This window comes from Myiozetetes cayanensis, unplaced genomic scaffold (genome assembly GCF_022539395.1).
Source record: "Myiozetetes cayanensis isolate MyiCay16 unplaced genomic scaffold, myiCay2020 scf1, whole genome shotgun sequence".
Taxonomy (NCBI): domain Eukaryota; kingdom Metazoa; phylum Chordata; class Aves; order Passeriformes; family Tyrannidae; genus Myiozetetes; species Myiozetetes cayanensis.
Genome location: NW_026086604.1, coordinates 50,177,045 through 50,194,591, shown reverse-complemented (window position 1 = coordinate 50,194,591; position 17,547 = coordinate 50,177,045). Strand labels below are relative to the sequence as shown.

Genomic DNA, 17,547 nt, shown 5'->3' with positions numbered 1-17,547 from the left:
CAGCTATCTCCCAACTCCACATTTCCCATAGCCTGTTAAGTGCTGTATATCCAAATCCACCTGGTACTATCAGCTTCTCCTCACTCTACAACACCCTCAGACTCTTTAAAAATTTATGGTATTCCTAGGTTGCTGCACCCTCATGATCCTGTGCTCCCATTTGTGTAGGTCCTTCATGCCAATGTCACACAACTTGTAGTCTCCATTCCTGGCTATTTGGGACACACCACATGCTGTGCCCAGTTTAAAACACCCATGGACAGCCTGGCTGCCCACTACCTAAAATAAATGGCCAGATGGCTACTGACTGACACCTGCCAATCGTGCCAATTACTGTGGATTATGGCTGGCTTTCTCTGCCTTGCTTTAAGTCATCGACTTCTCCACACTTCACACAACCTCTACTGCTGCTGCAGGTTGAAATGAAACCAGTCAGCAGGTTTGATTGTAAGCATGATATTCTTACCCTTGCTTCCTTTGAAAAGTGGAAGAAAATAAGCTGAATTTGTGATCTCTAACATTACCCTAACATTGTATTTGCTATCAAACAGTAAAGTGAAAACTGGAAAACTATTTCTGCAATAAGTAAGTTTAGAATGCAACCCCAAGCTACCTAAATAAACCGCAGTTTGAGAAGAATAACACGTTGATCTTTCGCGTGGAAAAAATCTCATCTTCATCTTATTTTTCATGCAAATGTGCAGTAAATCCTTCCAATATTCAGGAAAAAATCACAATCCCCAAAGGAGAGCTACCATTAAAAGCACAACCAGCTTCAAATGCCTTCCTTTCACGTGCAGTGCTGGAGCAATAGTTTGCTACACTATTTTCATCCATGTATAACCATTCCTGCAGCTGGAATATTTTACTAAGGATAGCTATTGAAGCACTAATGGAAAGGTGGAAGAAGAGATGACCACTATTTAACTGGGCTAACAGTACATAATTTCATCAACTTCATAGGTGATACTAAGTGCTACTAGTTCTTTATTTGCTCTGGTCAGAATCAATGCAATAGAGTAAGTCAGTTGAATTTAATTCAAACTCCAGAAGTCCAAATAATAAGTTAGTACAATTTAAACAATGATCTGGCATAACTGGGAAAAAAAAAATCAGATTTCTCTTTTTTAAGTGCTAAAAGCCTTTTTTAATTGATTTTTTCAAGAAAATTTTCTAAAGGAAAAATATTAGTATTTCTAAATTGTAATTAGAAACATACAGTGAATGACTCCTTGACCAGCTATATTCTGCAACTATAGAATCCAACTGCTTGACTGTTTTTCTGCTTCCAAAACAGAAACTAGACATAATTCCAAAAATACAAACATACATTACACCAAACAAAAGCAAATTAAAAAAAAACCACACAAAGCCCACTTTCAAGCATTAACGTGTCATATTTATGTCAGACTGCGTAAAATACAATACAAATGCAGTTAATTAAAATATGTTTGGATAATTTTTCTTTTACACAAATGTAAATGTGCCTATCTAAATCAGTTGAAACAAACACATGGACAGACTCAAAACTGTCTCTGCCTCTGTAGTTAAACTACTTTTTTATAAGTGGTGCAATGGCAATAGAAGGGAAAATATTTCTAAAACTTTAATAAAAATTTAACACTAATTTAACACTCAAATGCTCTATGCTTTTATAGAACCTATAGGCAATATTTTTAAAAATGCTTTAAAGTAATTTTAGAGGTTAATTCTACTTGTCAAGATGAGTTTTTTCCTCCCATAAAGATACTTAAGATCTTTTATTATATAAATAATTTATTTCAGAGGTATTGAACAAACGGAACTACATTCTCTTACACTCCAGGACAGGGTTTTTCCAAGACAACTGAGCCTTAGAAAACAGAGCTGGCAGAACACGAACTGAGAACGCACCAATTTAAAATAACCTTCAGAAGCAATTGGGCATTAGGCTTGTAGAGAGCCCCTCTGGCTCCAGCAGGGATCTGGGTGCAATGGCAGGGCACCACTGCTTCCAGCTACCACGTCCTTTCAGAGGGGAGGCTGCAAGTGACTGCTGGCTGTGTCAGCTGCTTGTGTGAATGAGTGCCCAGATGACCCAGGTAAGAGGGCACAGTCGGACACCTTACAGTCCTGCTGAGCAACTCCCAGCACACCCATGCTTCAGAGCATCAGTGTGAGGCTCCTATTATTTGGTGTGGGTTTCCAGCTTTGAAAAAGTGCTGATTCACAGATGCTTGGTTTCACTTGGACACTCAGACTATCCAGTAGTTCTGGTTACTCTACCCCATGGCTTGAGCTGCAGGCATGCATTACTTCTTACAGAACACAGGAACTTGTTTCAGCCAAGAACTGTGATGCAGGACCCGAATTACTGCATCCCACTACTTTTGGCAACCCAAGGGACACAACTACTGTTCCAGGTGGCACAGAAAAGATGGACACTACTCTGTGCCCTCAGTGGTGCTCTATTATTGCATAATCTAAGAAGTACAAGGTTGCTTCCTGACTGAAAGTCAGGGAAACAGGGGAAGCAGTGGAAGCAGGGACCAGATAGAGGTAAGAGCAGATAGCTCTGTGATCCTTAGGGCACAAGTCCTTTTGTATACTACTCTACTAACAGCAGCAGGTGTGAAAGCTGCTTTAAAAAGGATGTCTTGCACACCCAATTGATTGAAATATTTAACATAGTACTGCTTTAATATATCTTTTGATAAACTTAAGTGGTAGAACTCTATGGAAAACATTCTGCTGACAGAGTGGTCAGTGGAGAGACAGGTCAAGTGACCATAAAAATACCAAATTTAAACTTTTTTTAAACTGTTCTTGTTTTACTTTAAAAGTAGAATCATTAAATGACTAAAAAAAAACAACAAAAAAAAGAGCAAACCTTGATGCTTCAAAATATAACTTTAGTCATTTTGAGAAAGCAAATAAGCATAAAGTTCAGAAATTATCTGTTCACTGAATAAAACATTTTTGTAGTGAAGTTACTGCAATTATCGTAAAACTACCAGGAAGTATGAGGCAACCTAAATTCTGTCACTGTGTAGGTATGAAAGGAGACTGACTTATGATTACCCGAGCAATTGAAGTCTGCATTTCTAACTTCCAAGTGTTTGACTTACTAAATTGTTTTCCTCTTCAATCTAACAAATGAAGATACAATAAGGAGTGGAGGGAGCTGGGGTTGTTTAGCCTGGAGAAAAGGAGGCTCAGGGGAGACCTCATCCCTGCTCTACAACTACCAGAAAGGAGCTTGTAGCCAGCTGGGGGTTGGCCTCTTTTCCCAAGTAACAAGCGACTGGACAAAAGGAAACAGCCTCAAGTTGTGCCAGGGAAGGTTTATATTGGATATTAGGAAAATAAACCTCTTTATCAAAAGGGTTGTCAAGCACTGGAACAGGCTGCCCAGGGCATGGCTGAGTCACCTCAAGAGACATGTAGACATGACACTTTGGGACATGGTTCAGTGGAAGACTTGGCAGCAATAGGTTAACAGTTGGACTCTTTAATCTTAAGGGTCTTTTCCAACCTAAATGATTCTGTGATTCTGTGTTAATAAGAGTTTATAAACAGGCCCAACAAAATACACAACAGAATTCGGGATAAATTAGCAAAAAGAGTGCTTATCTAATTGCTTTTCTAAAAAACTAGAAGTAAGCCAAGACAGTTTTAAAGATTCAGTATAAGAACAACATTTTAACAGCCACGTTGGAGACGAAGTGACACTCAGGAGGATGTTGTGTTCGTGGATTTTATCATATTTTAAAGTATTATCTCATTAGACTGTGTTTTCCTTGACATTTTAGCAGGGGTCCACACAGGAGTAATTATCACAGTTTAGCAATCTATCAACTTTTAGTTTTAAAAATTTCCTATATCCTACTAGCATATTCTCAATATGTGGAAAATAATGGTTTAAACATCTCTTTTCCAAAAAAACTTCTCTCCTATAATGCATTTATTCAACAGGAGAATTTTTTTTTTTTGTATAAGCTTACCACATTTCACAGCAAGCATTCATATTAGGCATACAGTAGTATTTCCACATCAGAAATTTTTGTTACCTCTGTCAGCTCCAGCAGACCCTGGCTAACAATTGCTGGCTCAACTGCCAGTCTTGTGGTCATAGGTTTCCAAACAGGGACAGATGAATGAAGACATGCCACTGACATTCAAATGTTAGGTGACTGATGAGACCAAAGATGAAGCAGCAGTTAACTCAGAGGGAAGCAAGACAGACACATGGTGTGACAGACAGAGTTGATGGTGACCTGCCAAGAGGAGTTAGTAAGCTGAATTCACTGCATCCATGTAGTTAAGAATGACAAACCACTAGAATATCCCAAAAGCATCACAACAAGAATATTTAGAGCTTTTCTCCCCTCTATGGATTGTTAGCAGCTTAAACAGTTTAACTACAATGCCAATTATGCATCATACACTGTTAATAAACCAAAGCTAAGCCTCTACGTAGTAGTATATAAGATTAATGTATAGAACATAGCTGGTTTATTCTCTCATAATAATGTTTATGTATTGTACTACTCTGCAAAACAAAGGAGCTGTTAAACTCAATAATTTCTAAACAATAAAAACTGTATTAATCACTAACATGGAGAACCACTTTCCCCCACTGTTTAGAGTGAATATAATTTACTTAAGTCTTGAATGCCCTTAAATTTGAAGTTATTTCAAACAGCGTCAAAGAAACAGCACTGCCTATACCAAGTTTTAGAAAAACAGTTTAGAAAATACTTCACAGTTGTTTTATAATTGCTGTTACAATGAAGGTCAGTTTTAATCAGTCCAGAAAAATAAAGAAAACAAAGTGTACATTCTCTAGTGTCTATTTAACACAGTCACCTTTTGTTGTTTGTAGAACTCCTATTTCTTGTGTTGGTGATGTCATTCTTCTAGGAAAAGGGACTTGAGTCCTCTGTGATGCATTAATATTTCAGTAATTACATTCATGCCCTACTTCTAACTTTATGTCTCCTTCTCCTCCTTAACCCTCACAAAAATCTAAGAGCTATTTGGTTTTGTTTAAGTCTTGTGGGAATGGAGGAGAGGAGTAGTAGGGTAAGAGCTAAACCAGCTTATAACAGTTAATAGTAGTATTAGACAAGCATATTAATTCATGCTAGAACATAAAATTAAAACATACTGCTGGTTGCACATTTGTTTTACTTACCAGATTTGTAATCTAATTTTCTTTCCTCTTAGCTCTACTGTTTTGATTTTAAAATCAACACCTATAAATAAAATACAGTAAACAGAAAAGGAGGAATAAGAAGCAAAAGTAATGAGGGTGTAATTATTATTTTTTGATACTTTTTTTTTTAATATATCAACTTGTAACAGTCTGAACAAGCAGAAGGGTTTGCACCACTATGGGTCAACTCAGGAACATCACAGGGATTTGACAACCACTATACAGCCTGTGAGCCATCCAATTTGGCAGCATCACAACATAAACCTTCCACTTTGTGCAAAATTTCCAGCAGCAGGTAAACCCAACACAACAGTAAAACAAAACAGGCATAGGATGTTTGTCTCTCCCTCGTTCACCCTGACTGTCAAGGACAATCGTGCTCTACTTCCAACTGGCACAGATGCCCTGGAGGCATGGAGCAAAACCAATCCCTCCACATCAGTTCTGCTGTTTGTGAAACAGGAACAATATATGTCTGGCTTCCAGAATAGATGCTTAGCATCTGTACAGTGCTGTTGTATAAGTGCTGGAACTATGGTTGGTTTATGAAGAAGTCTGTCAGCAATGTAATTCTTAACTCCTGCAAATATTTATTAGCAAACTTCTTAAAGAGGGTATTTGACTTTTAAAATTTACTTTATACCTGTATGGTGCTTTTATTGATCATCTCAAATTCCAGTCACATTCTGAATGCATGCTAAATATTAAAGATAGAACCATGAAGACTTTGTTATACAAGAAAGATTTATCTTCTATTAACAAAAAAAAAAAGCTGGCTATCAACAGATAAGACATATCATGGTCAAACAATACCTAGACACAAAAGATTACCACCTTGACTACAAGAGTATTTCAGGGAATAAATGTCCTGTTCATTTTAGTATACATTTGCATGAAGATTTTTGCTTCAGTTCTTCCTTCTAAACACCACCATCCCTTCTAACAGTGCTAAATCAAAAAGGGAGAAATAAGAAGACATGGTTCAGAACAGTACACTTAGAACTCACACAGAAGTGCAGAAGCATAGTGAGTTGGAAACACTTGGTATTTCACATACAATCGTACACTAAGAATAGGAATGAAACTGAAGAAGAAAAATTATTTTTATTTTCTTTAACAAAAACTACACATTTTCTCAGTGTCTACCCTTGGTAAAAGCTGAGTGTCCCTGCTGATATTGTTAAGAGTTGAGACTGAATTGTAACTCTGACAGAAAGGACTGAACTTGGCCCTTATGTCCATATTTTTAGTTTGCAAAGCAGGTGGACACTGTTCATCCAGATCAAACAAACGGAAGGATCACTGACCTTCATTCTCCTAAACAAAAATCCCTTCAAACAGCTTCCAGTTGCACATTACACAGTGATAAAAGTAATGGTCACCACCAGGACACTTGTCCTCCTTCTCCATGTCCTTAACAGTGTCTAGCACACTTATTCACCAATTCTTGGAGTGCTAATCAGGACATACAATGCTTGCACTTCACTTATCAACATGTATCTCATTCAAGCCCCAGGAGCTAAAGCGTTAAACTGATTTGTACTATACAGTCTAAAATTTTAATGGCAATTTTCAAGTATTCATGTGCAAATTGAGAAAAAAATATTAGAATTATTAAAATTTCAGAGCATTTATTAATCCCAACTTAAAGAAATCTTTTTCTACGCTTCTGAAAAATGACCATCTGTGACAGTGTAAAAGCAGAAGAGAAACAGTCCAGCTATGTTTTACTATGCAAAGTGTGTGAAATAGGAATTCTTGTAATTACTGCCTTTCTATTAATGAGTTTTTTAAAAGAAACATAGAACCATTTCTACTGTTATAAGATTTCCTCTATATAAATGCATTTAAACTATAAAAACATTTGTCCTAAAGGCCACAGCTTTTTCTACAACAAGAGAGTAACTTTACTTGCTAAGGAGATGATCAGGATTTAACTGAAATTGCTTGCTTCAAACTTCTCCCGTCCTCAAGGAAGTTTGAATATAACTGCCTACACATCTCAAGCCCAATTCCCAATCCTGCCATTCTGTCATACACAACACACTAAATGATTTGCCATTCATGTGGCATTTAGAAAAAAAAATTAAAAAATCTTGCTTTTCTCTACCACAGAAGCACAAATACAAAAAAAGAATCTATGATACTCATACAGGTGGGTATACTTGTCTCAGGCTGACAATTCTACTTGTAGAGGGGCTTGATGTGAGCGCTGAGAGAATACAATTCTGCTGTGTAAAGAAAAAGCCCCATAGCCCTACACAAAAAAAGTCTAAATCATCTCTGATCGCCAACTGAGTATTAAGAAACACCACAGGGATTTCATGTAAGTTCCAATAATTACAAAACCAAAATATTCTTATTTTTACAGAAGTGGTTTATACACTGCTGTCTTACACAAAGAAAGAAACAAAAAGCTTTTGTTGTACTTTTAAAAAAGCAAAATAAATAATGAACTATGGAAAGAAAATCCAACTGTTACAATAAAGTACATTTTCAACTTGGGACTTCCTGGAACTACTAGGCACAATATATGAATTAAACAAAGTAGAAAAAAGCCTATATATTAAAGAGATCGTTTCAAAATAAATGTCAATGGTATTCTTATTTCAAAGGTAGATCTATTAATTATCTTAAAGTCATACCATGAAATATTTCCCTACTGTTAAATTTTACAAGGAACAATGCACACAAGTAACAGTTTTGGAAAAGCAGATTCTTCTACAGAACTGTTTGAATCATTTAACACTCGAGTCAGACAGAGTGCCAGAACTATGCAAAGGTTGCTCGACTGCTTTTTATAATTAGTAATGCTCTGCAAGCATCAACACAAACCCAAAAGCTTTATGTCTGCCAATACTGAAGAAAAAAATCTGGCAGCTTTCCTTTTGCACACGAAGAAACAAATTCCTAAGCCTGTCAGGTTTCATTAGCATGTTCCACCATAGACTGCCAAAGCCAGTGCTTCAAGTTTACATACAGTTTAGTAATTCAATTAAAACAACAACACAATAATTTGTTTTCCACTTCAATTTCAAATATCGCATTGAGTTAAGAAAAAGTTCAATGAAAGTAATTATTTAGCTTGACTTATGTTAACGAAAATACCTAAATGAAAAGTTTTGTTATCCATACAATTACTCCAGCATGGGTTTATATATAGTTCAATGAACTAGACGAATCAACAATTACTGTCAACAACTGCATTAAATCTGAACAACTCATCTTATAAAAAGAAAGGATTTTAAAAGGCTCCCTTTAGCTGCTAACACCACCAGCAAACTATTGCTGGTTTGCATGCTACCTAGTTAGCATTTTTAAGGCCTGCTGGTTAATTTATTGTCAATGAAAACCCAAATATACACATGCCAGCGAAGCCAACTGCATGTGCTTCTGATCATACCGAAATGTGCCCTTTGCCAGTTCACACTGATTTAAGGGGAACCAAAGGGCTTACTACAATCCACCTTCCCATTAAAAAGTCAGCCTCCTCTATATATCAGGCTTGCACAGACCACAGGGCAAACAATGCATTCAGTTTATCTAAAATTGTAACACTCAGACCACGAGTAAATCTGAATCACCACCTCTCTTTTTATGAGTTAAAAGTGTGTGTGTTTTGGATAGCATATTCTGACCCTCATTTTTTGCTGGAGAGGCCTTTTTAGGAAGTTCAAATATCCTGTAAGAACGAATGAAAAAGGCATAAAAATACAAATCTCAGCCTCAAAATTTTATATAATGCACATTGGTTTTTTTAATAGCACATGAACTTTAGATGAAAAATATACTTTGTTCAAACAGGAAGGTCTATTACAACATGTGCTCAACTGAAACTATGCAGGAAAAATAAAGGGCTAGTAGAATAGAAGGGTTTTTTAAAAGTATACTAAACACACAGCCAAACAACCTGTCTGCAGTCTTTTCGAAACTAAACAGCCCTAAAAGAGAACAGACATTCAAAATAGAAATGCACTAATAAAGTTCTAGATAAGGGCAAGTCACTGAGGATGACGTATCTTGTCACTGAACCAAACTTGAGACTGTTCCAAACATGAGACTGAAATCCTATAAAATGAAGCCAAGCCCAGATCAAATTACAGGATATTAATTTCTCATTCTAAACAGAAACTAAAACTTATCTACTAAGGTACACACACAACTGGGTCTGTCCTTTCTATTTAAAGCTAAAAAAAGATTGTTTAGAAATAAATAGTAAAGAAACTTCTTCCTATGCATTTTATGTTCACTTTTTCAATTTCTTTTTTTTTTCCCCTGAGTGGTAAAAAAAGGAAGTGGAAACTGTTTTGCTTAATGCACAAAGAGTGACCTTTTGGTGCCCAAGATTTCCTGGTAACAAAGTTAATGGAGGAACTGGGAAAACAGATGCAAATAGAACACAAAAAAGCCCCTCCAACTAAAATCAATTCCAATGGACTCAATTTTCAGAGGCCTATTACTGATTTGCATCAAAGCAATTCAATCAGTGAAAAATGATCAGATCATGCTTAAAGAAACACAATCAGTTTAAAAAATTCAGAGGTTATATACTAATTAACCATTAAAACAGACATGATTTGGAGAGTATGACAGTTTATTTAATTTGGACATCTGACAGCATTATGCAAACAAATTTTCTTACTTACGCTACAGTTAACGACAAAGGTTATGTGATTTTCAAAGGAACAGCCACCTTTATTAGTCCTGCTCTGTAACTCAAACAATACAATACTTTCACCTATCCAGAAATTGCCAAAGCCAATGAGAAGATGCTCAGTAGCTTTGATACTGATCTCTATCGTCTGGCATGGTGGAAGGGGAGAAGCAAGCAACAACAAAAGGTACACAGGGAGGACAGAAAAAGGTTACACAAACTGTTCCCAGAAAAAAACCCCAGAACCGTTGTGTCTTATTTTAATTGAAGCCGTAGGACAAACACTTTTTAAAACACACTAAAGTGGAAATACCTCTTTCAAACTGCACATTATAAATTTAAAGATTGTAAAAAGAGATTTGGCAGCATCTAATGTTATGTCAGATATCAGCCGGTTCAGGGATTATTTTGGAGGTAGGTAAAGTACGTTGTCCACAGAGCTCCAAGTGTGCAATACTAGAACGATTAACATGCAGACATTCGAGACCGCTTGCCTAAAATAAAAATGTACCCACAACTCAGCTGGCAACTGGGCTATGGACTAGAAAGAAACAGATAGCAAGTATTTTTTTTTCTGTTGGTGTAATATACATGCAGTGAGTAAATTCTGAAGGTGAACTAAGTGATTTTAAAAAATGTACAATATATAGCTTCTAAACATCCCAGATGCTTGGTACTTCTCGATTCAATGAGAATGAAGGAAATTATAATTTCTTTACATTCTCATGGACAGTAAAATTACAAAGTCTCACAAAAAGTAGGCTTTTTAGACTAGTTATGGTACTAAGTTCAAAGCACACACCAAAATGTGGACAAACAGAATGAGACAGAAGAGGAAACTGGAAGGAATATGGCTTTCTATGCCTTCATAAACAAGATTTATTTTCAAACTTCTGATTATAGAACAGGAAAGCACACCAAGCCACTGGTCTGCAACTACCTGACCTGAAAGGAAAACTGAATTTGAGGAAAAAGTAAAATTATTTCATGAGTAGCACTATTCAGATTTTTAAAAGATATAATCTATTTCAAAATCAGACTGACTTTATCATTTTGTTTTGGGTATCAAGTTTTCCACTCCTTGGGATATCAGAAGAAGTAACTTGTAAAAAAGTGTTGCTACACAACTTCCAGAGAGAAAGTCCCTAACCAAGAATCATAGGGTCCTATTTTCTTTGCTACTGACATGCCCAGCTGTTCACAGCAGAGACTGAGTTTGACAGCTGCATTCCACTCTCCTCACAAACTAAACTGCCAATCTGACACCATTCAAGTGGCCTCTTCATCTTGCCTGTTGTTTTACTTGCACAGTCTCATATATGTACTGACTAGGGACTACGTGGTGCTCTGACAGTCCTGTAGTGTTGATATAACCCAGTACCTGACTATTTCTATCAGCTGAAGTTAACATCTAGTTTACAAATGAAGAAAACCAAGTCAACTTCAAATTTACTTTTCTTTGCAACCTCTTGTTGACTAAAAACCCCATACCTCCAGAAAACCCTATTCCTAAACACTATTAATTTATATTATTTACCTACATTTTCCTATTTTAAATTATAGTTTTGTTTACTTAGGAGGATTCAAATGGTTATGCATAGAAAACAATTGCTGACTACACCAAATGCTGTAAAATACACTTAGTTGACACACGCGAGGCAAACAATGACTTGCCAGGTGCTTTCATTTGCTGGAGTCTCTGTAGTGTCCATTACAAGTGACTACTCTGCTCCCAGAGGTAAGAGGCAGGTTCCAGTGAACACAGGCTTCTGTCAAAAGTTGCATTTCCTAAGACAAACAAGGAGTTTCACACACGTTCCCTAATTATCTGAAGGTTTTGTGTAAGACAAAACTGTTTTCTGTTCGAGCTTCCAGACTCCTGCTCTCCCCTGTTTATAGTTTGGCAAGACACTGCAGAACACCATTAACAACGTATTTGTTTGGTTTATTTACACTATTCTGCACTAATCAAAAAGCCAACACATAAAACCAGATGTATTAACACCTTGGATATGAAAAAGTAAGAACAGTCAGTAAGAACTGTCAATTCTCACAGAAATATTTATGCCTGATCAGAACTTTCTTTATTTTTTTTTTTGTACAACTGCAAAAATTTCTCATGCTGAGTATAGAGTTGATTTTGGGTTAAAGCAAGAACATCTTACTGTTACTTTGCCATGATGTGGTAAAGCAAGAGACATGTATTTCTACTCTTTCTTCCCTCTCCCCACCCCAACTAGACTTTCAGTGCCATCTTATGGAAGGCTGGAAAAAATCCAGTTCTGAAAAATTACAAATAGGTACTTTTAAAATGAATAGGCTGATACTTTGAAGGGAATTTAATTATGTTCTATGACAAGTTTATGGCAATGAAACTGAACACTTAATGTTGTTAGTCCACATTTTTTGAGGATAAAAAGAATGAACAAAGGGTTTCAATCATCACAGAAGCCCCAAATATATGTATACATATATATAAAAGTATATATGTATGTATATATATAAAAGTATATATGTATGTATATACATATTAAAACCAGAAGCTGCCTTACTTAAGATTACTCTGATAAAAGCTAAAGTTTTCACCATTGCTACTGTTTATTTGATGGACATTAGGAATTTTGCATGGAGAGGGGTATTTTAAAAATAACTGATATGGAAAATACCGCTTGGGAGCAAAAGCTATGGACCTCTGTAAATCTCACGAGTTGCCAACCTCCATACCATTTCACATGAAGGTGAAACAAGGTCAAAGAGCATTTCTGTGAAGTCAAAGATGTCTCGCCCCACAGTGCCTTTACATGTCACTGATCTGGATCCCTCGGGCTGCAATTAGTTCAGAACAGATCACAGGTCATCACATTCCCATCCTGATCCACAACAAACCTTCCCATTACAAACTCCACCTATGATTTTGCTTGTAAAACAGGACAGAAGGAAGCTTCAGTGTTTACTACAAGTGGTACTGTAGTTTCCTATGAAGAGCTGCTACAAGAGCCAGCAATGCACGAGGCACAGACATTGCATTGGTATTACCAAGGGCCAAGGCCTCTTTCCTGGAATACTTTTAGACCTGGTTGAAAAGAGCTGGAAGATAAAACTAGATCTTAAGAAAATTTAACATACTGAGCCAGCATGTAAAATAAAAGCTGAGAAAAGAACCTTGATTTGAGGGACCAGGAGAATCAGCATCCCAAGAGGTGAGTCAGTAGAGACACCAGTTTGGGAGAGCAGGAACCTCAGGTTCAGAGAATAAATCCCAGAGAGAAGTGTAATGCCTGGGGCAGAAATAGATGGACAGGAAATAAATACTGCTGAGTACAGGAATTCTGCAGATCTGTCACGGAAGAAAAACAGTAGGAAGACTGGGAATGAACTAAGACTTGGTGGATGATGTAGGACACACAGTCATGAGACTGAGTTGTAGTTGGACAGATACTGGGAAGAGAACAGAGGCCATTAAATATTAAATAAAGGTACTCTGATGAAAAGAAGAGTGAAATAGTACCATTGAAAAAATTGTTTCATAAATTATAAAGATCTCCACTACTATGGAGATCTGAATTACAATGTATTTCTTTTAGGATAAGAACTACCTGGGTTAGGATAAGAGGGGGAAGGTGTGGAAGAAGCCGAGATTAAAATTAAACACTTTTCCTTTGCTCCAATCCTCAAATCTTCTTACAAATGTGGCAATGAGAATTTATCCATTATCCTTTTTCATGCCATATTTGGCATATGTGGTCTCAACTGTTAAGCTGGAAAACCCTCCAAGTCATAGTTTTGGATTCTGCTCCTGTGTCAATAATGCAGGTGCATGGGGTCAGGCAACAAATAATAAATGGAGATCAAACTTCATTTCATAAGAAAAAGTGTAGCTTTATGTTTGTTGACAAAGCTAATACAATGTCAATATACCCTCATACAAGCATTATTCCATTGCAGAAAAGCAGTTAACTACTCTGGATTTAACACTGGCATGGAGAAAGTAATTTCACATTTTGCGAAAATCAGTAAATATTTGAGCATATTGAGTATTCTCAGTGCTATGTAAATAGCAGATTAAATAGAAACAATATTCTATGCAACTAATTTAATGCCCAAAATAAATACATCAAAAGAATTTTAGATCAACAGTGCTTTGTGTGCCATTATGAATAATGTGCTGAAATCTGCCAAGCTATTTTTGAACACTTTCAAAGAACTTCAGTATCTGAGATGCGGCTGAAGACACGTTGATGTGTTTTCATTACAGAATTTACTTTACCAATCTGGCAATGTAGTCCATTCCTAAGTTAGCATTAAAATACTGCATCTCTCTTAATTGAACCCCTAGATCCCCTTTTCAACAGAAACACTCCACTTTTCAGTGACACAGCAGGATTATCCTAAACAGCACTTAAGGACAGGAGACAGAAAAGTTTTAGGAGGTTTGCAATTCTTACGCTGTTAGAGAAGACTTCCAAGTAGCCTGTGCACTTTCATCCAAAAGGTCGAGGTGTTAAATGTTTTTCTGTTTGTCCTATACATCCATAGGTTTAGTATAAAAGCAACAAAGGCAGGTTGAGACCATCAATGTCAAGGTAAGGAAGTAAGCATGTATTCCAGCACTTCATTATACACAGAGCTTTGCTAACATAGAGTAGGTTCAATAAATTGCAGTTGTTTGGTTACATAGTTTTTTTAAAATTTAATCTCAAGATACATTCAGTTTACATAAGTTCCTCTAAAACTGGATCAGTCACAGGGTTTTCACCAATGTTTTAAAAACATTCTCCACTTGCAATTCTTGAAAACCACTGCAGTTAAGTGGTGACAGGGGAAGAGCTTTATGATATGAACTGTGTATCAAAGGCTGAACACAGGTTGTTTTGGAATGCAAGTTATATTCAATCTACATTAAATGTAAACAGCAGAGATTACTTTTTCTTATAACGCAAAAAAAGCAGGGTGCAAGCTGACTGTGAAAAGCTCTTTCACTCAGCAGCCAAAGGATCTGGGGGAATCTCAACAGCTCTCAAGTTTAGTCAGAGGACCTTGAAAGAATGCCATTACTGTCAAGTCCTTCTACATGTATTTTGGCACAAGTTGATTTCCCTGTGCTGCTTTATGTTGGCACACTTTGCACACCAAACATTATGTAACCTTCTGTCTAGCAGCATATCACCACTTATTTCCTGTTTCTTCTCTAAAATAAGGAAGCTTCTCTGCTTCAGTCACTGTCTCAGTTATTTAGGGAGTCAGTTTTGCTTACAAGGGATCAGCCTGGAAGTCTGGACCAGGGTCTAGAGCAACTTTCCAAGATTCACAGCAGGAAACTAGCCCTAGTTACAGAGAGCAGCCCAGACTTGAAGGAACCCTTAATATAGGTCAAGCCAAAGATACAGGAGAGCTCAAATCAATGTTTAGACCTGGAGTATTTATAAAGAAAATATTCCATGGTTAGTTCTAATTCAGCTGTACCATAAATTTAATTAAATCTGCCCATCTACAGAATCCATCAGCATTTCTTCATTACAACACATCCTTTGAGGATTAATGCCTCAGATATGCTATTACCGTCTTTCTAACTTCTACAGTGTTAACAAATTCAAACCAAAGAATTTAGTGGTGCAATTCGCACTATTAGATTTGGATTCTTAGAGGACCTAGGAAAGAATTAAAGATCTGATAAAACGCACATTAAAATGAAAGTATAGCTAACTGTGTATTACTTTGTCACAGGAAGATGGTTTTGGATACTAATAACTCAGCTTCTAAAAGGCAATACAATCACTTTTCATCAGACGTTTCCTCACATTCCAAGCTCCAATTAAGCCAAGCACATGTATTTTCCAGTGACACAGACTTTAACAACCTCCTTGCTGCAATACTCAAGAGTTCAACTCCAAGGACAGGACTAAAATAACAATGCAGGCTAACTAGCTTGTTTTCCTACCTTTACACATTTGCGTATTAAAAGACAGGAGGCATTAAATTACCTTCAAGACTCATACAGATGACTAAACCATGAATAAGACAGCACACTACAGAACTAGGAGGTTCTCTTGAGTTGTGTGAGGAGCCAAACGCACAGTGTGCTCAAGAGATACTACTCTTCAGAAAACAAAACTTCCTCGGACCTAACATCACAGAAGGCTTCTTGAAGAAGGCGTAACAGCCATCTGGAGTTAATTTAACTGCGGTCTGGAAAAGTAGTTGAACACACTGAGAAGAGTACGCTGCATACACAACCAGCAACTTTTCAACTCCTGAAATACTTCTGTCTCCTTACACGCAACATCTAAGACTTAAGCCCCAAAACCTGCTTTACCAACCATCCCTACTATTTTCCTTTAAACCGTCTGCCGCTAGTAAGGCTGAAACTGGACACCTGGCACCTTCTCAGAACTTCCAGCGATAACTAGGGCACCCACGATCCGTCCAAGCAGAGCCGTGAAGTTCGGCACCATCAACCCCCCTGAGCTTACCACGGCCCGGGAACTCACCCGGCGAGACCCAGCGCCGCTCCGCTGGGCGGGAGGCTGGGCGGGAAGGGGACGGGGACCACTGCGCGCCCCGGGGCGGGGAAAGGTCTGGGAGGGAAATGCCTGGCACGCGTGGAGGGGGCCCACACTAGCGGGAAGGCGGGAGAGGGGCCGGGGAAGGGCGGCCGCCGCACCGAGCCCCGCGTTCCCACGGCCCGGCCTTGCGAGCACCGGGGGCAGGACAGCCCCTTCCCCGGGACGGGACGGGATGGGACGGGGCGGGGCGGGACGCGCTCCCTTACCCACGGTGGACTTGCAGGCCTCGCAGAAGGTGTCGTCGGTGAACCGCTCCATGAGGCTGGTCTTGCCCACCCCCCGCGACCCGATGATGATCACCTGCAGCTTGAAGTCGGCCGGGCGCGGCGGCTGCTTCCTGCGGCGGGACTGCGCCCCGGAGAGCGCCGGCGACCCCGCCGCCGAGCCCGCCCCGAGGTCCAGCCCGCCGCCCCCCGCCCTGCGCTGCGGCAGCCCCGAGCCCAGCTCCATCAGCCACGCATGCGGCGGCGCCGCGCTCCCTCCCCGCCCTCCCCGCCACCGGCGCCGACTACTCCGAGGCAGGGGGAGGAGGGGGCAGCGAGGACGAGACGCGACCGCCGCCCGGCCCTGCCCGAGGGGAACGGGAACAGCCACAGGAACTGGAACTGCGCCGCCGCCGCCGCCGCCGGGAGCGGCGCGCCCAGGTCCGCGCCCGCCCGCGCAGCGCCCTCTGCCGCCCCGGAGCCGCGTCCCGGCCGCGCCGCAGTACCGGGGGCGGGGAGCGACCGCCCCGGAGCGGCCCCCGGCGGGACCGAGGGGACCCCAGCGGAGGGGCTGAGGGTGTGATTGGGGGACTAGAGCGTCCCCTCTACGAGGAAAGGCTGAGGGATCTGGGCCTGTTCAGCCTTGAGGAGAGACAGCTGAGAGGGGACCTCATTAATGTGTGTAAATATCTAAAGGGGGGAGGTGCCAAGAGGATGGAGCCAGGCTCTTCTCAGTGGTGCCGAGCAGTAGGACAAGAGGCAGTGGGCGAAACTGATGCACAGGAAGTTCCACCTCAATATGAGGAAGAACTCCTTTGCTGTGCGGGTGACCGAGCACTGGGACAGATTGCCCAGAGAGGGTGTGGAATGTCCTTCACTGGAGATATTCAAGAACCGTCTGGACACAATCCTGTGCAATGTTCCCTAGGA

At 39.3% G+C, this 17,547-nt stretch overlaps 1 protein-coding gene across 1 annotated transcript in view; it reads right to left on the bottom strand.

The window, feature by feature from the left end:
- The window catches only part of RAB12 (RAB12, member RAS oncogene family), a 50,354-nt gene extending 33,475 nt beyond the window's left edge, over positions 1 to 16,879 (bottom strand). The window contains exons 1-2 of the mRNA XM_050324366.1: positions 16,621 to 16,879; positions 5,177 to 5,237 (exon numbers count right to left, since the gene is read on the bottom strand). Coding sequence (XP_050180323.1) covers positions 5,177 to 5,237; positions 16,621 to 16,864 — 305 coding nt within the window. The 5' untranslated portion in view covers positions 16,865 to 16,879. The remainder of the gene's footprint in view (positions 1 to 5,176; positions 5,238 to 16,620) is intronic.
- Between the last annotated feature and the right edge of the window lie 668 nt (positions 16,880 to 17,547).